The 24,257-nt window shown below is 38.8% G+C and overlaps 1 protein-coding gene across 3 annotated transcripts in view; it reads right to left on the reverse strand.

Annotated features, from left to right (window-relative positions):
• The window catches only part of CTTNBP2 (cortactin binding protein 2), a 148,533-nt gene that overhangs the window by 118,582 nt on the left and 5,694 nt on the right, over positions 1–24,257 (reverse strand). For 2 of the 3 annotated variants that reach the window (XM_073899111.1, XM_025873334.2), the window contains exon 2: positions 18,144–18,251. In XM_073899111.1, coding sequence (XP_073755212.1) covers positions 18,144–18,251 — 108 coding nt within the window. Of the gene's footprint in view, positions 1–18,143; positions 18,252–22,499; positions 22,598–24,257 lie in introns of those variants that run through there. The other variant, XM_073899112.1, reaches the window with a different exon arrangement.

A 24,257-nucleotide genomic window follows, 5' to 3' on the forward strand; every position in this document is an offset into this window, starting at 1 on the left:
ACATGTATCAAGATACAAAAGCTAGTTTCTTGTACAGTGACTTTTTTTCTTACAGACATTTATATAATTTAATATTGCCTCATAACTAAAAATACTCTCATTGTAAAGGGGTAGCCTAACTTGCTATGAAGCAAAAATGGTAGTGAATGTCTATCATAAGTGATACTTGGTTAGTTACAATTTAAAAACAAACTATCCATTCAATGACACCACAGAAAGCAGCAACAAGGCAGATGAAAATCAATATACAATTCACCGGCAGGAAGACATAAATGAGTAACAACATTGTGTATTACAGGGCTATCAAAGGGCGTGTAGTACTTTAAACCATTAGAGCTGTGTCAGGTGTGGCAGAAACTGGGTTTCAAAGCATGGCGTGTAATACTTTAAACCATTAGAGCTGTGTCAGGTGTGGCAGAAACTGGGTTTCAAAGCATGAAGAGAAGAACAAAGAGCTGGAAAGTCTAAAACCAAGCATGTGGAAAACTGATAAGCTTTCAAAATGATGAACTTCCAAGTTGAAGTACACTGATTAAAGGCAGTGTTTCACAAAATTATTACAGTGCTATAGGAAAATGTTTTATGTCAACTAACAGTACTTAAACTATAAAGCATATTCATAAAATCCTAACATAAACAATGTCTGTCACAGGCAGCCATCTTACATTCGTAGAAAAAGTGTTAGAAGCCAAAATTATTTAACATCAACTCTCATTGTCTTTTGGAAACTCACAAGTGTTTCCATGCTTTGATCCCATGTTCAAATTTTTACAGCTACTGTTTGGCCTAACCATATCTGAATCTAAGTGACAGACTTGTTCAGTCTGAAACACGTGTACATAAACCGATTGAAAAAGAACACCAGCAAATTATATGAGATCATCTTGGCAAATGGTCTGAAGGTCACACAGCCCATCTGTTTATTTAGAGGATCTAATGAATGCCTCGTCTACAGCAGAGCATCAGAAAGCTGGGCATTTAAAACCCACTGTCCGGCCCAGCCCTCACCACCACCCTACCCGCTTCACCGTCACCCCAGCTCCTTCCTCCTACCTCGCACTTAGGTCCTTGGATAATACACACCCAGCCATCACATTTTATGTGGATAGTGTTGAAAACAACGCACATTACCCAACACCCCCAATTTGAAGAGGCACAACAGAAATTTTAGACCTCAGGACCGGGAGTTTGCCCTCCCCGAGGAAGTAACTGCCAGGCCATTTTCCTCATGAACAATGCAAATCCTGTCACTCACTCTGTTCTATTTTCCCTTTCAGGAAGCTTACAGCCTCAAACTCTGCTTCCACCCAGCGGCTCAGCTTGTTTTCAATGTACTGGGCCTCAAGTAAGATCTCATTAGAAGGAAGCGTCTTATGACTCCAAGGTTTGTAAACCACTGTTCTTGTTCCTAAATCTTGATTTCACACACTCCTATTTTTCTGTTTTGCTGTTTTATTTTGTCAGCCACCTCAAATCCTCTGTGGAACAAACAGGGGTATAAGAAGTAAATAAAAACGACAACAACTGTAATAGAATAGTTATTGCACACAGTTCTTAATGTCTTAATAACTGTTTTTATTTTAATCCAACAATTCAAGAAAGCTCCTTTACCACTATTTCCACAGATTTCTTTGAGAACATGTCTGGACAGGGTCACTTTGAGGCACTTAATGATGGCTTTTGGAGAAGCTGTTCTGAGACTAGCCACTGGCTGCTTTTTCCTCATCAAAATCTCTTTACAACTAGAACCAGCATCAGCCACCAATCTGGCTGCCCATTCTGCTTACGGAGCAGAAAGTCTTTTCCAGCTTTCAGGGATTTTAATCAGCACCAGGGATTTTAAGTGCACCCTGATGTCATGTTACATAAACACACCTGCTTTACAACAAATGACCATCCCTCACATCAGTGGTTCTCAAACTGAAGCACGTATCAGAATCACCTGGAGGGCGGGTGAAACCAGAGAACACCATTCTATCCGTAGAGTTTGAGTCAGTTTGTCTAGGGTGGGGGTCTAAGAATTTACATTTCTAGCAAGTTCCTATGGGATGCTGATGCAGCTGGTCTGGAAACCAGTTTAAAAGAACCAATGCCTCAGGTTAGTCCATTCTCCTGCTTAAAAATCTTGAGGGACTCTGCCCTATCCTATTAGGTACACAAATGTATCAGCTTGGCATTCAAAACCTCCCTGATGCAGCCAATCTCCTGCTCCACCAATCCATAAGCTTATGCTCCAGGCCAACTTACCTCCTATGCCCAGAGCACATACGGACCCTGTGCTCATGCTGCTGATGCACATCCACTTCTCATTGTCTAGTTATTAATGTAGTCATTCCTCAAAAGTCTCCTGCAATGCCACCTCTTCCCAGAAGGCATCCATAATTCATCTTCATTCGAACTCGTTCATCTGTGATTTACTCTTACACATAAGCCTGTCTTGCATTCGGCTTAGTAGCAATCACAAAGCTCTCTTCCACTAGATTATATAGGAGGATGGTTAAGGAGATGCACTTGGAGTCAGCAAGGCCTGAGTCCAAGTTCTGGTTCCCCACTTGTCAGCTGTGTCACAGAGAACATGTTACTTAACCATGAGTCTGAAAGCGAGATAGCAAAAGTATCTCCTTCAAGGGAGACCAGTGGGGATTAAATGAGATCATCCATGTCGAGTGCTAAAGAGCAGTCCTAGCAGGTAAGGCTCAGTAAATGACAAGTAGCAGTTTTCTGGAGTTTTAAGAACATTATCACATTCTTTGACGCTTCTTCCAGGTGGTCTGGTCTATGTCTCTTTCCCCTGAATCTTAGTCCTGTGACTGCTTAACAGATCGAATACAATGCAAAGTAACTTCGTGACCCAGATGTTAAGGAACTGGCAGATTCTATATCTCCTGCCTCTTAGGCTGCTCACTGATGGATCCCAGCCCCTTTGTGACAAGGAAGCCCAAGTGGAAGAGGTGGAGAGGAACCCAAGCCCCCAGGCCACAGTCCCTGCAGACCTCCTAGGAGACAACCAGCATGAGGAAGCCATCTTAGAAGTAGATCCTTCCCAACCCTCACTATCCTCCTCTGCTACATGAGGTACAGACTGTCCAACCCAAATCCCACCGAAACTGCAGATATGTGAGCAAAATAAATGACTGATGTTGGTTAAAGCCACTAAGTCTTGGAGTGGGTTTGTAACATAGCAATAGACGACAAAGCAGGAGCACGTTATTACTTTGGCATCCTTTCTCCTAATAGAGAGGACCACAGGTGAGAACCTTAAAGAGTATTCATCACAAGACTCAAAACTTTTCTAGAGGGAAAATACTCCCAGGGGATCTCTTTTTGTGAGTAAACACAGAACTCCCTGGGAAAGAATTCATTTTAAAGCAAAATACCTTAGTCTTCATCTTGCCTAACCCCCACCAGAGTTGTGGCAGAATCCTACGGAATTGATAATAGAATATATATAAGTAATAAATGGGGCTTTTGAAAAAAATCTCTTTAAAGTCAGTAGTACAAAGAGCAGTACTGCTTTGTAATCTCAAATAACCCACTAATGCTAAATAGGGGAGACTAGCACCCACTTTGAAAAGCAGTTAAGTGCAGGAGGCCACCATCTGCATCTAAGAAAGGGGTAGGAGACAAAGCACAGCAGGAGATACCCAAAAAGAAACAACTTTTGGGAGGAGTTGCACACAATCTAGGGACACACAATAGGTAAGGAGCAAACTGAAGGAGCATGGCTATTTTCCTTTTATTAAATACATTAAAAATGTTACTATTTTGCTTAGTGATTAGTATGCTTACTTTGACCCTGCTTTTACATGGCCTTCCATGGTGAGTCTAAGAAAAAAGTCAGTTATGGTACATAATCTTAGTGCTCAGTACTTGTGCTTTGCTGCATTTGTCACAAATGGGACTTGTTAGTCATGGTTAGTCTCCTTTCCTAGACATTAAGTCCCATGAGTGCAGGGACTGTCTAGCTTCTACTCTCTTCCCAGTGCCCGGCACCTGGCATGACAGAATATATTTAGTAAATATTTGTTGGGTGAATGTTGAAGGACTAGCACTAAAAAAGCTACTGGGAGAACTGCAGCTGATGCTGCATTACTTAAGTATGAATTTACATGGGGCACAAACACAATATCCTTTAAAAATAAAAAGGGTTTATACTCTGACACTGAAATTGCTTTCGAAATTACTGGTTGCTGTCATGAGTTAGAAAATAATGTGCTCTTATCCTGGAGGAGTTATTTTTATTCACAATCTCCTCTCCATCTATTCAAGTCCTTGTAATACTCCCCAACAGCATATCACCTACATTTAGAGCCATCACACAGAATTCAGAGTTTTACAGAACCTGTACTTGAATAAATGTCAACTGTAATTGCCTCCTCACATCCCTTCTTTCCCTTTTTCTGTCAATCTACTTTCAAAAGTGGTTAACATCATCTCCCTTAAACACTGTTTTTGTCATAGCCTTTCCTACCTCGGAGCCTAAGCGAATTTCAATTCTCTACTGTTTGAAATTTAAACTCATTAAGAATTTAACATATTAACAATTCCCATAAACGGTTTCTAAAGTTCTTCCTTTAATTGTGCTACCTATCATCCCTCCAAACCAAACACATCTTATTACTATCCCCCAAACAGGCACAAAAACGCATGGAACCTCTGATCCAGCCAAGCAGAGATCATGCAAGGTTTCTTCTCAATACACCAATGAGATCTTACTATTTTGTCAAGACACTACGGAGGAAGTCCAACGCACTTTCCAGAGCGTCTATGAAAGTCTGTTCTCCAGTTGCTCATGGGAAAAGACCCATCAATAGAAAATCATTGTCAACTCCAAATTAATTTTTAGGGATTATTTAGAGGTTTATCTAAAATGATCTTTTTAAAAATGATTTGATTCCGTTGATTTAGCCTCTGTGAAAGGAAAACTGAACTTTCTAACGAGGTCAATGATATATCTGCATTTTAACATGCTAATTATTAAGAATACTGAACTCTTTATTGGTAGTGAATCTATTACTGCCCTGCCTAAATAACCCACCCTCACAAATTCCCTGCAATTTCTACTGACTGGAAAAAGAAAAAAAAAAAAAAAAGAATTAAAGGATTATGTAACTTAAGAAAATCAGTACAATAGCCTTTCATGAAAACCAAACTAAATTTCTATTTAATGACTCAGTTTACCATCCGCCATTTTTTAGATGCAAATGAAAACAGAAAAACAAGGTGGTATCAAAAAGGTAAAAAAAATAAAATGAACTACAAGAGACAGATTTAATAATGACTAAAAAGTGGGAAGATAAGGATGGCAGTTCCTTAACTATCGCATCCTTGTCCATTTTATAAATCTTCATTTTCCTAAATTTGTATCATTGAGCATTCAAATGTTCCAACATGTTCTCACCCAGAAGATAAGAATATCCTAATTATAGAAAAGTACAGACTTTTTTGCACTTGGGATGATAATTAGAGGAAAACATTTAAAAAATCAATGATGCTTTTCTACATTATCATAATTGCCATTCAGTAAGATCTTAGAAGTCTTGCAGGATTTACTATGTTTGTAATTACCTGCAGTCAAACGGGAGGGAAGAGCGAATGAATGATTGCAACCCAAGACTGCCTAACAATTTCTGTGCAGCTTTTGTTATTTACAATTGATTACAGGTGCGTGGGAAATGTTCTGGGAATTCATAGCGTTTAAAGTAAAGAACCCATGAATGTCAACCAGCTCTAGTTTCATTAATGCTGCCTTTGAAACAGAGGAATGGTGAGTCAAGGTTAGGAGGCAGGCAGAAAATGCCTTATTCTCTCAGTCTGTTTCTCCATTCCTGAAATGGGGCACGATGACTTATTTCAAGGGATTTCATAGAGATGAGAGGAGATAATACGTGGGAAGTGCCTGGCACATAATAAAAACATCACAAGGGTAAGCCCCATTTCATCTCCATGTCCTGCTCCAACTCAACCTACAGGAAACAGCAAGCCTCACCACTCCTGAGCAACATAGGCCAAATAGAACTGTCCCTTCTTTGGGTTTCAGTTCGTCTACTGCTTAACCCACAATCACGGGGTGGAGGGAGAAGGCTGTGGAAAAGAAACTGTTTTAGTTTTAAGATTGAACCACCTCCCTCCTTTCACTTTTATGACTGCAAACAGAGGCAGCTGCAAACAAAATTATTCATGCAAAGTTAACGCCGCTAAAAATCAAAGATTGAATATTATAAAGAATACGATGTCTAAATAAGGAGATGAGGGAATAGACTGGCAAAGCAAAAAATAAGTGTCTATAATTCGTAGAGCTAGTATTTTTATCATGCCATTCCTACACACTTAAAACAGTCACTTTTAAAAATAATACATATTATCTGATTGCCAATACATTTTAGAAGCTTCCCAAATTCCTAAGCCCTCCTGGGGGGTGAGGAGTAGCTCTGCTTTAGAAAACGTTGTCGTCTGGACAACATCTGACGAATCACTTCTCTCTCTCCAAGCTGCTCTCACAACCAAGCGCTCAGGACTCACAGCAGTCACTTATTTTCCCACTTGCCTTAGGCTTGCTGGCAGGAGAAATTAACGGAGAGATTTGCCCTAGTTCCCACCTGGCACCCTCCACCTTGAGGAGAATTCTACCCTGGGGAATAATACCGCCCATTTTATGAGATACGAAGACGACCAAGATCTGTAACTCAAAGTATAAAGAAAAGGAGAAAGTTTAAGGGGAAGTCTTTTTTTTTTTTTTTTTTTTTTTTTTTTTTATTTTATTTGAGAGGGATAGCAAGAGAGCACAAGCAGGGAGGAAAGGGAGAAGCAGACTCCCCGCTGAGCAGGGTGGCCAATATGGGACTGGGATCATGACCTGAGCTGAAGGCAGACGCTTAACGACTGAGCCACCCAGGCGCCCCTAAGGAGAAGTCTTTCTATTAAGACTGAGGTTCAACTGGAAATAGTTTTTTCAAGAACCCTCTATGTGCCAGTCCCTGGCTAGGTGCTGTAGCATATTATCTCATTTAACTCTTACAATTTAAAACAAATCCATGACTGTGCATGGAGACCAGAGAGATGTAACATTAAAGCATCCACCCAGCCCCATTTACCTAGGAATTTAAAGGCCAACTTAAAGGCAGAATGGCTTTAATGCCCAGACATCAGCACACAGATGGTCCTTTCCCCCTTACTCAGGGAGTTTCAACCTCTCCTGTGCATAAAAATTACTGTTCAGGCTTGAATATACAAAATCGTGTCTTACGAATAAATTCAGAGCTTCCCCAGGGTTTACTCTCGGCAATATTTTAACCACTAAAACCTAAGGCCTGTAGGAGCTGCACCTCCACTTGGATTCGGGTGACGAGCCTAGTACAGTGCTTAACACCAAGAGAGAACTCCATCCATCGTTTGCTTTCCATAGAAGAATTTCATGAGAAGTGTTAAGGGCTTGTCAGAACTAGCATTTTATTTTAGTAGGGCGTAATCATGTGAACATGGGCCCTGCAATGGTCCACTTAAGACAGGCCAAAATGGACGCATTTGAGCAGAACAAATTCAGACAGTTGAAACATTTTTTATTGTTGCTAGGTCACTTTTAGCACCATGTGAAGCAAGCTTCTGCTACTCTATCCAATCCTATGTGAAAAAGCTAAAAAGGAAGTTTATTTTAGAACAGACAGGCCTTTAGAAATGCATAATAATCTTGAAAGAAGAGGGCTTTTAACTATAAAATTCACTTAACGTAAAAATCTAAACTGAACTGGGATGAACTGGGTTGGAAACAGCAAAACTGAAGACAGAATTTTGCCTTTCAAAAAATTTCACATGGAGAACTTACCTTATCAATCTTATTTAGGTGCACTACACCTTAACTAAAAACCATAATCAGCTTGTCTTAACAGTCTGAAGAAAGACACTGCTCACTGCTAAATGACAAAAGTGATAAGCAAGCACATTTTCCATGCCTTCTTAAAGGGCAATGATTATAAGCATCTGAGATATTCACATTTCTTAGACAATCCCTATGACATTCTGCCTTCACTCTCGCCCTCCTGCAAACTTTCGTCTGTCTCGCAGTTAGGGTGACCTTTGTAATTTTTTCCCTTGACAATGGTGATAAATTTTAAATATTTACATTAAATATTTACATTTAATAAATTAAAATTTTAATGCAAAAAAATAAATGCAACATAATTGTGCTGCTAGAATCTTTTAGAAAATCATATCGACTCACTGGCATTCTCAAGCTTAAAACACTTCAGTGGCTACCCTGATATGAAATGAAATCTGACTTTATCATGGTCTTCACTCTCCAGTATGGTCTGGCCTCAGCTTAGTTCTGCATCTGATCTTGTGCCACTCTCTCTCTTGTTCTCTGACTTCCTACAGTTCCTATAAATTGCCAAGCTCCCTCCTCTCTTAGGCCCTTTGTATGTGCTGCTCCCCTTGTAAGAACACTCTTCTTCCAACTAGATTCCTGATACCCCTCCAAGTCTCCGGGGGGTGTCACTTCCTCAGAGAGAACTTTCCTGACCCAATCCAGAGTAATCTCTCTTCTCATGGTATTCTTTCCCTTTGGTAATCATAATGTGAATTTAGATGTTTTGGTTTATTGTTTTAATGTCCCTCTCTCCCACTGGACTCTAAGAGAAAACTCATGCTCCTTGTTCACCACTGCTGAACCCAAGACATGCCTAAAGATAAACATCCGTTGAACGAATGGATACATGGATCCCCTTGCCTTCTCCTCAAAGATCCCCACCATGTTCAAATATCATTTCAATTATACAATACAGACTCTCCTATTTGTTCAATACCTATTTACGTTTTGACTCCAAAAATCAAAAGGGAGAAGCTGAAACCTCTTATGTTTCTTTCCAAAATAATCACAACCAAAGAGAAGGAAGAATTTTGAGTACTATCTTAGTTAGATCCTTGTTTCCTCTTCTAATCAAGACAGAGCTAATCATAAACATAGCAAATGAAATTCCCATAAGAACACATGATCTGTGGCTTAGCCACTGAGTATAAGATGAGGTGGTTAAAATCTTATCAGAATGCTTCAAAGGAACACCCTGTATTCTCAGATCACAAGGAACTATTCTTAAGAGGAACTGTTCAGTGAACAGTACCCAAAATTATGATAATCTTCAAAGTGTACAAAAAGTATCCCTGTTTTCATGCCATCTGTAACTCTGAATCTATCCTGAACCCAGTGTAAAACAAATGGTACATCATTGAGCTGAACAATGAGCTTTAGTTTGTTCCCACAGATGTCCTAATGATTTATTAATAATCATCAGCAAGAAAATGTTGCTTGAGTGAGTTCAGTTGCTTATTAAAAAAATACTGATAAACATTTTGCTTTCATAGCACCATCAACTTTCATTTCTTAATACATAAAAAAGCACTATTTTGCCTGGCATTCCATTTTTTTCCCTTCACTAATAGTAAATGTTCATCAGGAAAATAAAATTTCTCAGACGAATAAGAAGTGAGGCTTCCTATGTCTGTCCTACTGGACAAAATACAATGCTATATAAGAATCATCAGCTAGTCGTATTTTATGAAAAGTGATTTGCATGCAAGAACAACACAACGTCTGGTCAACTCTTCCTTTTCTCTAGACATGGAACAAAGGTGTTATCTCAGCAGACAGAAAAGGAAACAGTTTGTTTTCATGAACTGAGCTCTGCTCAGCAAATTCATTCATTCACTAATTAAAATGAACAAAAAAGGGTATGTTTTGGTCAATCAATTGCCTGAAATCATAGGAGAATTTTGAAACACAAAAGGCTGCATGTTTTACTTAGCTGAAACCAGAAGGCTCCTCTTTTATCATGATTTAGCAAACATGTCATATGAGGAAAACCTCACAATCCTCTGTAGTATAGCAGTAGCTGCTTTCAAAACCGGAGCGGAAGCATTCTTGTTTAATGATTTTATTTTATTTGAAGAGATTGCCTTTGTTCTATGTTAAGACTCTAACATTGAGCCATAAAACTATAAAGGTTTTTTCATAGAAAAAGTAAAGCATGTAATTTCTGCATATAAAACTATAGTGCAGGGCGCCTGGGTGGCTCAGTTGGTTAGGCAACTACCTTCGGCTCGGGTCATGATCCTGGAGTCCCGGGATCGAGTCCCACATCGGGCTCCCTGCTCAGCGGGGAGTCTGCTTCTCCCTCTGACCCTCTTCCCTCTTGTGCTCTCTGTCTCTCATTCTCTCTCTCTCAAATAAATAAAATCTTTAAAAAAATAAATAAACAAAAATAAAACCCAAATTCTTTTAAAAAAAAAACTATAATGCAATTTTAAATGTGGTGTGTTTTGGAAGAGTCATGAAGTTTCTTAAATGGGCATTTTCAAATATTTAGTTTTGAGGGAAATAGTTCAAAGAAAAATCACTTGTTTCTTAATAAAATGTATTTCTCATTCCAGTATAGTTAACATACAGTGTTTATTAGTTTCAGGTGTACAATAATAGTGATTTGACAATTCTATACATTACTCAGTGCTCATCATGATAAGCGTACTCTTAATCCCCTTCGCCTATTTCACCCATCCCTCCACCAACCTCTCCTCTGGTGACCATCAGTTTGTTCTCTATAGTAAAAGTTCGTTTTTTTGTCTCTTTTTCCTTGTTCATTTTGTTTTTTTTTTAAATTCCACATGAGTGAAATCATGTGGTATTGGTCTTTCTCTGACTTATTTCACTTAGCATTATACCTTCTAGATTCATTCATGTTGCAAATGGCAAGATTTCATTCTTTTTTTTAAAATTTATTGTTATGTTAATCACCATATATTACATCATTAGTTTTTGGTGCAGTGTTCCATGATTCATTGTTTGTTCATAACACTCAGTGCTCCATGCAGAACGTGCCCTCCTCAATACCCATCACCAGGATAACCCATCCCCCTCCCCCCCTCCCCTCTAGAACCCTCAGTTTGTTTTTCAGAGTCCATCATCTCTCATGGTTCATCTCCCCCTCTGACATACTCCCCTTTTCTTCCTCTCCTGTTATCTTCTTCTTTTTCTTTTTTCTTAAAATATGTTGCATTATTTGTTTCAGAAAGGATTTCATTCTTTTTATGACTAATTTTCCACTGTGTGTGTACACAAATATGCACACTCATTTTCTTTTTTAAAAAATATTTTGTCAGAGAGAGAGAGAGAGAGAGAGAGAGAGCACAAGCAGGAGAAGCAGCAGGCAGAGGGAGAAGCAGGCTCCCTGCTGAGCAAGGAGCCTGGTTTGGGACTCAATCCCTGAACCCCGGGATCATGACCTGAGCCGAAGGCAGACGCTTAACCAACTGAGCCACCCAGGCGTCCCACACACATTTTCTTTATCCATTCATCAATCTATGGACACTTGGGCTGCTTCCATAATTTGGTTGTTGTAAATTATGCTGCTATAAACATATGGGTGCATGTATCTTTTCAAACTAGTGTTTTTGTATTCTTTGGTTAAATACCCAATAGTGGAATTACTGGATCACATGGTAGTTCTATTTCTAACTTTTTAAGGAACCTCTGTACCGTTTTCCACAGTAACTGCTCCAGTTTGCATTCCCCCAACAGTGATGAGGGCTCCTTTTTCTCCACATCCTCACCTACACTTGTTGTATGTTGGGTCTTTGATTTTAGCCATTTTGACAGATGTGAGGTGGTATCTCATTGTGGTTTTGATTTGCATGTCCCTGATGATGAGTGATGTTGAGCATCTTTTCATGAGTCTCTTCGCCATCTGTTTGTCTTCATTGGAGAAATGTCTGCTCACATCTTCTGTCCATTTTTAATTAGATTTTTTTTGGTGTTGAGTTGTATAAATTCCTTATATATTTTGGATACTAACTCTATTGGATAGGTTATTTGCAAATATCTTCTCCCATTCTGTAAGTTGTCTTTCAGTTTTGTTGATTGTTTCCTTTGCTGTGCAGAACCTTTGTATTTTGATGTTGTCCTAATAGTTTATTTTTGCTTTTGTTTCCCTTGCCTCAGGAGACCAATCTAGAAAAATGCTGCTATGGCTAATGTCAGAGAAATTAATTACTGCCTGTACTCTCTTCTTGGATTTTTATAGTTTCAGGTCTCACATTTGGGTCTTTAATCCATTTTGAGTTTATTTTTGTGTATGGTATGAGAAAGTCATCCAGTTTCATTCTTTTGCATATAGCTGTTCAGTTTTCCTAACACCATTCATTGAAGAGACTTTTTCCCATTGTATATTCTTGTCTCCTTTGTTGAAGATTAATTGACCACATAATTGTGGGTTTATTTCTGTGTTTTCTATCCTGCCCCATTGATCTATGTGTCTATTTTTATGCCAGTACCTTACTATTTTGTTGGGGTTTTTTTTTAGTTTATTTTTTTTAGTAATCTCTATGCCCAATGTAGGGCTCAAACTCACAACCCTGAGATCAAGAGTCACCTGCTCCTCCAACTGAGCCAGCCAGGTGCCCCAGTACCACAATACTGTTTTGATTACTATAGCTTTATAGTCTATCTTTAAATCTGAGTTTGTGATACCACCAAGTTTTGTTCTTTTTTAAGACTGCTTTGGCTGTTCAGGGTCCTTTGTGGTTCCAGACAAATTTTAAGATTATCTGTTCTAGTTCTGTGAAAAATGCTGTCAGTATTTTGTAGAGATTGCAATAAATCTGTAGATTGCTTTGGGTAGTATGGACATTTTGACAATATTTATTCTAATCCATGAGCATGGAAGGTCTTTCTGTTTCTTTGTGTTGTCTCCAATTTCTTTCATCAAGGTTTTATAGTTTTCAGAGTACAAGTCCTTCAGCTCCTTGGTTAAGTTTATTCCTAGGTATTTTATTATTTTTAGTGCAATTGTAAATAGGATTTTCTTAATTTCTCTTTCTGCCAATTCATTATTAGGGTATAGAAATGCAATAGATTTCTGTATATTGATTTTGTATCCTGCGACCTTACTGAATTCATTTATTAGTTCTAGTAGTTTAGTAGATTCTTCAGGGTTTTCTACATATAGTAACATGTCATCTGCAAATAGTGGAAGTTTTACTTCTTCCTTACCAATCTGGACACCTTTTATTTATTTTTCTTATCTGATTGCTATGGCTAGGACTTCTATGCTGAATAAAAGTGGTGAGAGTAGACACCCTTGTCTCATTCCTGATCTTAGGGGAAAAGTTCTTTATTTTTTTTCACCATTGAGTATGATGTTAACTGTCATTAACATATATGTTTCATATAAAGCATGTTGAGGTATATTCCCTCTAAACCTACTTTGATGGGAGTTTTTAATAAAGGATGTTGCATTTATAATGAAATGTATTTGAGCAGCATTTTCTTGACCGGTATTACTTACAGCAGTGTTTCTCAACTGGGGGCGATTGTGTACCCCAAGGGAAGACCTTTTTGGCTGTCACACCTACAGAAGTGCTACTGGCATCTAGCGAGCAGACAGACCAGGACTGCTGCAAAACACACTACAATGTACAAGATAGCCCCTCTTTTCACAACAACCACAACAAATACCCAGTCCCAAATGTCAAGAGTGCCGAGGGGAGATAACCTGCTTCAAAGCAAAACCATCCAAAACATTTTTTTAATTGAGTTTTGAACCCAATGAACAGTTAAGGTTTTTAAAAAGGAAGATCATTCTAGACAAAATCTGAACATATATAGAGTCATAGTCTGAGAAAACTAAAACATGGCCCCAAATGACACTACGTGGGACAATTAATTTTAGCATAAAGAAGGTATATACAATGTTCTAAATGGACACAATTTTGGCATAATAAATCTCCACTAATATTCACCTCGAACTTTCATTTTTGTACCTGGTACACAGTAGATACTCAACAAATATTTGAGGGTAGGAGGAAAGGAAGGATCTATCTTCTTATACCATACCACAGGATCTTTTATAACATTAAACCAAGATAATGGACTGCATTAGGTTATTAGATGTCCTCCAAAGTCCTCCCCTCCCAGGGAGCCAGCCAGTCAGAAACGTTCCCCAGAACTTGGCTAGGTGTGTCCACAGAAGTTCTCCCCTATGCACATGATTATGCTTCTCCTTCATTTCCTCTCCTGCCTTCTTTACAACAGGTTTGGGATGTGGACATGGCACTGACAGTTTCAACCATACCAGTGAGGCTAATTCCCTAAGGAGAGCAGTAAGATAGATATAATCTGGGCTGTTGACTGACCACTTGGCTTAGCACTACTTCTCCAGCATAGACGGTGAGCACCTCCAGACTGGTAGGAGAAATAAACTTCGTATTTAATCTATCCTATTTTGGGTCTCTTGTTGCAGCCACTTATACAAGGCAATTCTATAATTTTATATCCCCTAGGATGTAAGTACTATAAATGCATTCTATCCAAAGAAATGTTAAATGGTAATTTTTAAAAGTTTCAGTGCAAATAATACTTAAAAATCTGTATTATATACTTTATAGTAACTATAGGTTATGAGGAAGAAATGCCATGTCAATAATACTGTTAATTCTCATTTACCAATCTAAAAGGAAAAAGAAGGAATACAAGAAATCTGGATCCCTTTTGACTAAGGTACTGATAAAAATTCTAGAAGCAAGATGGAAAAGAAGTAAAAGCCAGAAGATTCCACAAACTAAACAATTAGCGTCAAATAGATGATCTCTTAACAGGCTATATATTCAAACTTTGAATGTACAATTAAATTTAATCCAAAAGGTTCTGTATCTATCATGGTTTTCAGAAAATACAGCATATTCTCAATTATACTTCACAGTAATTTTCCTCTAAACTTCATTTGGCATATTTATTTGGTCAAAGATTTATTCCTACTTTTTGTGGATGAGAGGGAATCCTTGATAGAATATTTCTCATGCAATTAAGACATATTTCAGTTAAGCAGTTCATATTGTCCAAAAACATTGCACTTTTTAAAATATAATCCCCCCCAATAAAAATTAATCTCCTGAATACTACATCTGTTATAAAGCCAAGGAGTTTTACTGGGAAATATTTTTACCTTAAACATGAAAATAGTAAACGTACCACTATATATATTGTAATTTCATAACACCCTCCCCCCGTATTTATGAACTGTTTTGAAAAGTTTATTGCCATTAATCCAATGATCTATGCAATTTTTTATGATAACTTGAAAATCAAAAACATCAGAGTAGGGGGTGCCTGGGTGGCTTAGTTAAGCATGACCTTCATTTTGGCTCAGGTCATGATCTCGGGGTCATGAAATCAGTCCCCATATCAGGCACCACACTGAGCATGGAGCCTGCTTTGGATTTTCTCTCTCCCTTCTGCCCAGTCCCTCCACCCACTCACCTAACTGCACTGCCACTGGCACTGTCTCCTTCTCTCTCTCAAAAAACAAAAATAAAAAAAACATATCAAGGTAGCATTATTAAAAAAGTAAAAAAGCGTGGACTCAAATTATTTTTTTAAGATTTTATTTATTTATTTATTTGACAGAGAGAGAGAGAGTGAGCGCCACAAGCAAGGGGAGTGGCAGGTACAGGGAGAGGGAGCAGACTCCCCGCTGAGCAGGGAGCCCGATGTGGGACTTGATCCGAGGACCCTGAGATCATCACCTGAGCCAAAGGCAGATGCTTAACTGACTGAGCCACCCAGGTACCCCTGAAATATCTTTTTAAAGATTCTAAAATTCTAAAGGATTTAAATGCCTTATAACACAATCATTTCTAAATTTTAATATAGTTCATGGTATAAATTAGCTATCTTTATTTTGGGGAAAAAAATCACAATTTACATATTAAGTTAAAAAAATATTTCCTACCTTCAGAGAAATATTACTTTTGACGTTTTTCAAAACGAGGTGTATTTCTCTCCCAATTGAATAGCAACATACTGATTACTGATTGGACAGATTTTGAATTTTAATTCAGGATTATGTTTATCTCATAATATGAAATAAAAATAAAAGTTTCACATTCTCTCTCCTTCCCAATTTTTTAGCCAGTCACTAACTTGTTATCACAGTGACTGGCACTTAGGGGGCAGGGCTAGAGGGTGTGCCCCATATCCAGGAACTGTCTCAAGTCCCCCTGAACTTTCAAATGTCCTTCTATTCATTCCTTTCAGTAGAACCTTCAGTTCAATATGCAAACCTGAGCTAAAGAGTAACTCCCTTTTACACACAGACAGGTTGTTTTAATTTAGTTTTAACAAACACTGAATTTTCCACGAACTCTGCTCTCACGTAAGTGTGCACTTTTGTTTGGAGCTTTACCAAAAGTCATTCACCATCTCAGGAAAAAAATCACCTCACGTACAGCAAATATAGAGTCCCAATACAGCATGCCTGGATTAGGATTCTTTCTCAATGATTGCATTCATGGCAATGCTATGAATAGGTGCAAATCGCCGCTTACTTTATCATGTCTTCCATTAGACATGCCTGAGCATTTATATACTGAAATGTGTATTTTGTTATATATTACTTTCCTGTTATTTTATATCACAATTAGGGTGGTATACTGGTTATTTTTAACATAACCTACTTACATATGCACTTATCCATAAATTTCATTGCAGGACAGTAAAAGAATAATACGAAACATTTTATTTAAAAAAAAAGCAAAGCAAAACCAAACCAAAAAACACACGCCTAGATTTGGAGGGATACAAACCACTGACCTAGAATATATAGTAAGGCTCTTTGCAACTCCAACATTCCTTGATTCTATGAAAAACTTTCAGCTTGGCAAGCCCTCATCATTAGCAAGCCTTTAATTCTACTTATAGTTGAAAGTACCGCAATTAAGTTAAAAAGAACTGGAGCCTTCATATCCAATTGGTCTCAAGTGTCCACTCCTGGCCTCATAGGTGACCCTGTTTTCTCCTTGGGCGGAGTGTAATACATGTTAGTGATCCACTGCCCTAGCATTTCTCCCACAAAGTTCGTTTGTCCAGAAAATATACACTGGCAAGCAATGCAAATGTTTCCAACATGGACCAAGATGAATGGTGCACAAGTCTATGCAGCAAAGCTTGCCATTCAAAAAGCAGCACCTTCAATTTGTTATTGGTTTGCAGATGGTAGAACTCTACTCCCATTTTTCGGAGGCAAATCATTCTCTGGTCAGACTGAGCAGTAATCATTATCCCCACTGTACCAATTTCCAGTGTGTGAAAATGAAGAGTAGCCACCCTTTTCTCACACTACTGGATTCTCAGCACACCCACAGCTTCATGATGTCTGACCGTCCACTATGATTAAGTACCTCTTTCCCCCACTGTATTAGCACCCATAGGCGGCAACAATTTGACACCCATAGATTTTCATATGTTAAAATAACCTCCTAAGACAAAGTTTGAGGACATATTCCGTGGGGGGGGGGTTGGGGGGATGGAAATCAAGCCCATACTTCATATATAATAAATATAACCATCCTGGCCAAAATGACCAAGAGGCAGGAAACACTTGATTGTATACAAAGTATTTAATATCAAAGAGAAAGGGGGAAAAAACCACTTAGGTTTGGCTAATATGCCAAAACAAGTACAAGATTAAGAACAATCAATTATAAAATTGTGCATCAAGAAAACTTAACATTATTTTTAAAGCAACAGAACTTTGAGGTATTTAAGTATTATATTAGAAGATAATACTTCACAAGTTATGAAAATTTCAAAATTCCTAGAAGATCAGATGAAAAAATAATAAAACGACGTGAAGGTATATGTAGTTTTTAAGAGAGATATAGGTTAGTTTTTAACTCTTACAAGTTTCAGAAAATAAATCATTTATAATTTACATAGGAAGGAAAAGCTCTATTATCAGTAGTATCTTTTATAAATGACTCTCATAATTTTTCCTCCCTGATCTCACATACATGTATGATACCAAATTTCCAATTTCCTAAAAACTTACAACCAAATAACCACATGAAACAATACAGCTCATGTCTCAAGTTTCCCATACTAAACAGTTTAGTCTTAATCCCCATCATTAGACTGACCATCCGACTTCAGTGTTTGGGTTTATAAAGATTATGGGTTGGCATTTGAGGTGAGGGGTACATTTTAACCAGATGTAACATTTTAAATCTACACGGTTCAAAAATTAAGAAAAGCAGCTTTGCCACCGGCCCTTTGAAAAAAGGAAATGATACAGCAATGGGGCTGGGCCCCAGAAGCTTCTTACCCGCAGGGCCTCGATGACCAGGTCTCTGGCCTCCAGCTCCCCTTCCATCACGCTGAGCAGCATTCGAAGCTCTGATTTACTGAGGGTGTCCACATCAAACTCTTTTTTCTGTAACACAAATATTAAAAAAGCAATGAAAAAGCTATTCATAGGACAATGCACATGTCTTAAAGGTATACAATGGATGATTTTATCAGTGGCTCAGCCAATCCCAGAAGCACAGGGGCCCTGTTCAGCAACAGATAATCTATGCCCAGACCTTCCAGGGGCGGTAAAAACTCGAAGGTCAAAGTCCCAAATCTCTTCATTAAGGAAATCTATTTTCCTAGCCTGCCTGCACACCTGGATTCAGAATCTCTTCAAATTGTGACAGAAATTTAAAGTCTCTGGAGTTTCTATCAAAACAGGCCTAGTCTATGTTCAGGAAAAGTTGCAGGGGTAGCAAAGAAAGCACAAGAATATATTCCTAGAAGGGCCCCAACATAGAGGCTCCTGGAGGTTATTATAAATTCCAGGATATCCAATAATAACAGGTCATGTTTATAGAATACTGTGCAGCAGAGATCAACAGCCGGAAGCCTACAGCCAAATCCGGCCTACAGAGGTGTGTAACTTGGGCCACAAAGTGTTTTGGGTTTTTTACTCGGCCAGCATTTAAAAAAAACAAAACAAAACAAAAAAACCTAAGATGTCACCAAAAAATCCAGATCTCTGATTTCTCTGCAAAATCGAGATGACTGGTTAACCCTGGATTCACATTCTCACAGAGCAATAATCTGCAGAAACAAGTAGCAGTAGTCCCTTGAGAAGGAGCATGCTCCTCCCTTTGCTGCCCTGCTCTCCCCACCACACACACACAGGGCAGGCATATGTACTTTCAAGAGGTCTGGCCCACCACCCGCATTTAGTCAACTGGGCCTGTGGTCAGGTGAGTCTGGAACCTGCTATGTGGTTATCAAACGCTTTCTTAAGCAACGCCTCTGTAGCTTCTTGCCATCCCAAAGGTAGGCTGAGGCTAGAATAAGTGGCCCTCCAGAGACTCAACTATACCACAAGGTATCGGCACCATGACCCAAGGATCACAATCCTCAATCACTCTTCCAGTCTGTTGTCTTCTCTACATTCCTTCCCTGGTAACTGCATCCAGTCTCTCCTTTTTAAATCCCACTGATGTACCACTGATGCCCAATACTTTTGTGTCTAACTCTGCCCCCTCCTTTCCTGACAACAAGCTTTATGAGCAGGTTTTCTGGCAGCCATCTTAGAGAAGATCAACTAGAGCGCTCACAACCCTGCTTGGGTGAATCCACAGACTGAGCTCCCTCTACACACAGAGTCCACGGCACCCTGCTGTGCAGAGATTCCTTTGATAAACCCATTACCCTCAGAGGGAGGGGAACACAAGTTCATCCCCAAATGCTTCAGAACACCCAACCTCAGAAGCCATTCCTCGGACCATTCCAGAACACTATTTCACATGTGCATAGCACCCAGTGGTTTCCAAAGGATTCAAGAAGAACCAAATCGAATAGGTAAGACATAATCTCTATCTTCAGGTAAGAAAACCACAACTCAGAGCAGTTGGATAACATACCCACATTGTTCAGCCAGGAAATGACAAAACTACACCTAAGTGCTATGACTCATCTACACACTTTGCCAGCCAGTGACCGCACTCTTGAGATGAAAAACAGTGCCATCCTATCAATTTGCTAATAAGAACTAGTTTAGCACCTAGATACCTGACCCTATATTATCCTTGTGATGACACAGAAGTAAACATGGCAAGCCAATAAATGATTCCAGGGGCTTTCAAACAGGCATAACCAGAACTGGCTATTTCTTGGTTTCAAAAAAACCTTCTAGAAGGAGATAATAGTACAAAGGTGAAAGAGACCAGGGCTAGCTGGTTCTCCAAAAAAAAAAAAAGATTTTAAAAGGATCTTTCTCTTAAAATTGTTTCTTTTTACACATATGTGAGAGCAGTTGTTTAGAAAGGCAGGGGCTCAGGATGGAAAAAGAAAAAGAAAAACCTACAGCAAAACCTAAAAGATGTTTTATTTTGAGGATGCCTTTGCTTAGAAAGTTAACTCAGGAGATATTCCCTATTGGGGCACCTGGGTGGCTTGGCTGGTTGAGCTTGCAACTCTTGGTTCCGGCTCCAGTTCTGATCTTAGGGTCCTGAGATCGAGCCCCACGTTGGGCTCCGCACTCAGCGTGGAGTCGGCTTGAGGATTCTCCCTCTCTGGCCCCACCCCCATCCCACTCGCATGCGCTTGTGCTCCCGCTTGCTCTCTCTCTCTCTCTGGAATAAATAAATGAATCTCTAAGAAAAAAATTGAGATTCCCCGTGAATAGTAAAATCTATTATACTAGGGTTCAAAATCTGTTCCCACTACATAGTGGTGTCACACAGGTCTCATAACCCAATTGTTCTCAAAGGCGGGCATGCGTAAGAATCACGTGGAGCCCTTGTTACCATGGACTGCAGGGCCCCACCTCTGGAGTTCCTGATACAGGTCTGAGGTAGAGCCTTGAATCTGCCTTTCTAACAAGCTCCTGTTGCTGCTGCTAGTCCAAGGACTATACTTGGAGAGGCATTTCTGTATCTCACCTGGTCTGTTTTTTCATCTATATAATACACATCCTAACATTTACCCCGCAAAGGTCTTCTGAGCATTAAACAAGAACACATAAAAGAAGTAAGTGCTAAATAAAAGTGGTGATTGTGATTATTCAAGTGGAGAGCACCCAGATGTTTTATGTAGGGAGGGGTGGACTATTGGCTATATGCCTATTTCTTTGAAAAATCTACCAGCCTAAGTCCCATGAAAACTCAGTTTATTGACTCTGATGAAAGACAGACTCTTTTATCCTGCTTTCTCCCACTGCGATGGGAGAGTAAGCTGCAATTCGTACGTGCTTTAGAAGGTAATGTTTTATTAATGCTGCTGCTGGTTGTTCTAAAGATTTTAATTAATTGTATATTTTATTGTCCTTGTTTCCCCGAAGCTTCATAAGCACTCCACTTTAAATACTAATAAATTATGAAAGACATTGCCAAGATTCTGATTCATATTAGAGTCAGGAGTGCTTGCTCTGGATCTATCATCATCAACATTACACGTGACCTGCAACCAACACTTCTGTTTTTTAATGTATCACCATAAATAAAAAGGGAAATTCATTAAAAATAACACTGTTATAAGGGTTCTTGCTAAACCACTGGTTAGGTTACACAGAATGTTAAAAAAAAATCATAATAATCTGTTTCCCCTCACAGTGTATTAAGTGATGCACTATTTTAAATATAGTTTGTCGGCCTGCCTGCCTCTCTCTCTCTCTCTCTCTCCTCTGTTTCTCACCCCTGGGTCCTCACTAAAAACATTGCTACTTCCTGGCCTTCAAGAATAAGAATATTATAATAATATTTTTGAATTGTCATTCTCGATGGTACCATCTACTATTCTGGTAAAACAGAGTAATAGGAAGTACATGAAATCATGTTAGAGGTCATTTATTTACAAATAAATTCAAAGCACTTTAGTACTGTTAGAAATATAAAAAACCCCAAAAGCAAAAATCCCAACAAAAAAGTATGTTAGTTTCAGTTTCATATGAAGTGGCATTTATCCGACTTGACACATGTACGGTACAGAAATACTCAGATATAGAAAAATTATTAATGTTTTTTGGCTTAAAAACAAAATAACTTATAAATCTTTTATGTTTTAAACCACGTTGAGATGTGATTGACATACAAAATGCTGTACATATTTAATATGTATAACTTGATGAGTCTGGAGAGACAGGAAACCATCACCATAATCTAGGCTATATACAAATCCATTGCCTCCAAGTTTCCTTTTTTTTTAATAAATTTTATATTTTAAAAGGCAAACTAACTTGATAACCTAATTTTCAAAAAAAGAGAGAAGACAGGATAGATCCAAATGCCACCACTCACATAAAAAATTAAGATCTCTATCAGGACATTCATGAAAACATGACACCCCCACACCTACAGCAACAACAAAATCACAGCAGACATGTTCACACACTGAGCTTTATTATTACTGTACTTGTTTTCCTCAATAAAGAAACATCCAGATCTCATCTTTAAGTGATAGCAAGGCACTAAAAAAAAGAAAGAAAAAAACCCAGCTAGATTTCAACTCCACAGGCCACCCCTCTGCCTGTCATGTTTGATGGTTGCCAGGAGAAGTACTCCAGGAACCATGCTTAACACCTAATTTTAAAAATCTGGCACAGGCAGCTGGTCATCAAACAGAGAGAGCGCCTTCTTTGGGACATAAACATATATACGAAAGAGGAGACCCAACCCCAAACTCTTACTGTTCAACACAGAAGTCTTCAACAAGCTCTAAATCACTTGGGGTGGGCGTGGGGAGGGCATTCTTCCAGATTTTCTTATACAGGCTCAGAGAGAGAGGGAGGGAGAAGACAAAATAGAACTTGGCTGAGTTAAGTCATCTTTAGTTGCCAGAACTAAACATAGGCCAATACCAGTTACCTCCACTACCACTCTACACCCTCACCTCTGGAGGAAAAAAAAAAAAAAGGGAAGAAAAATCTAAAATACTGGGTTTTGTGTAGGGAATTTCAACAGTCACAGTCAAATAGGGCCAGGAGATCCTTACCCATATCTTTTAAAGAATTCAAGGGGTCAGAACACTGATGGTTGTCAAAGAGCATTTAAGAGAGATTATGCACCACAGTGGCCAAAGTACCCCTCAGACCTTTGCCCAAACTTATCAGTTATGGTAAAAAGCTAATGACCAAACACAGAGCCAGACATGTTCTCTGGCACTTCCCACAGACACCAAGAGCATCTCCTCCGGGTTTCAAGTCTAGTGGGCTACCCTACATTCGATCAATGGGTTCACCACATGGGAAGGAGGTGGGGTACCTGAGAAAGCCAGTGGGTTAGAAGGACATTAGTTCATCTGTTCGGACTGCAGGTTTCTCAGTGGTAAAGTAAGAATGTTGTACTAAGTGATCCCTAAAATCTCCCCCAGCTCCCAAATGTCCTGATTTCACAGATATCAGGGTAACTGGATTACCGGACTGAGGAAATTTAGGTCATTCCATGAAGCCTTTGAGAAATAGTTGAAGTAAATTGATTTTGCATGTTTGCTCTGAACTTACAGAAATGTATTTTCTTCCCAGTCTAATAGTGCATGCTAATAATTAATAAGGTGCATTTAGAACTTCCTATGTAAGATTTATGGCTTGGGGATGAGTAAGAGGCTGTAAAGAAGGGGAAACCAATGAAATCATCTTGAAATTACAAGGAGAAAATAAAAAGCTGAAGACTAACATGAACATGAAAAAAAATCCAACTTTCCAGGTACACAGAACATTTATAATATTAAAATATGAATTCAGACAGTTATATGGATTTCCATGAAGAAAAGTACATTTTCACGCTCTAAAACTATTTCAAATCTGACATCACATCCTGCTTTGAGATTATTCCTCCCAATTTCCTCTATGGACAAAAAAAGGTTACTGACAGGTTTTGCATACCTTCGATTTTGTTCTTCCTAACCCTTTGTCCTCTAATTCTTGGCAACCCTACCTTTCTTCAGGACAGAGCTCAAATCCCACTTTCATAGGTCCTTACAGACTCCAGAAATCTCTCCCCTATACTCAGTCTTGGAGTCTGCTCTATTACTTCATCTGGCAATTAATCATGTTCTGCCTTATGTATTTCCTCATATTATCTATCTTAATGCTCTATTTTTTCACCCCTACTAGAAATGTGGGGACAGCTAGAGTATTAAATCCTCACATGATTCTACCTAACATGCATCCCACCCACGTTTGGTATAAAACGCCTATTTCACGCAATATGAACACACAAAGCATGTAAATCATGTGTAAAGATACACCTGTCTTACCAAGATACAATGTTATGGCCCACTCTAAGGCCAACTGAGTAACTGGTCAATCATCTTCATTCATTGTTTCAAAAATCATTTAGAACAATCTAAACTAGGGCTACTTGGTGTGGGGCTTTAAAGCAACATACTGAGAACTCCTCCATGGCCTTGCACCTCAAATCAACTCCACTGCCTGAGGTCTTTCATG

This window comes from Callorhinus ursinus, unplaced genomic scaffold (assembly GCF_003265705.2).
Source record: "Callorhinus ursinus isolate GAN/ISIS: 27379988/994484 unplaced genomic scaffold, GSC_fseal_2.0 scaffold12, whole genome shotgun sequence".
NCBI lineage: Eukaryota > Metazoa > Chordata > Mammalia > Carnivora > Otariidae > Callorhinus > Callorhinus ursinus.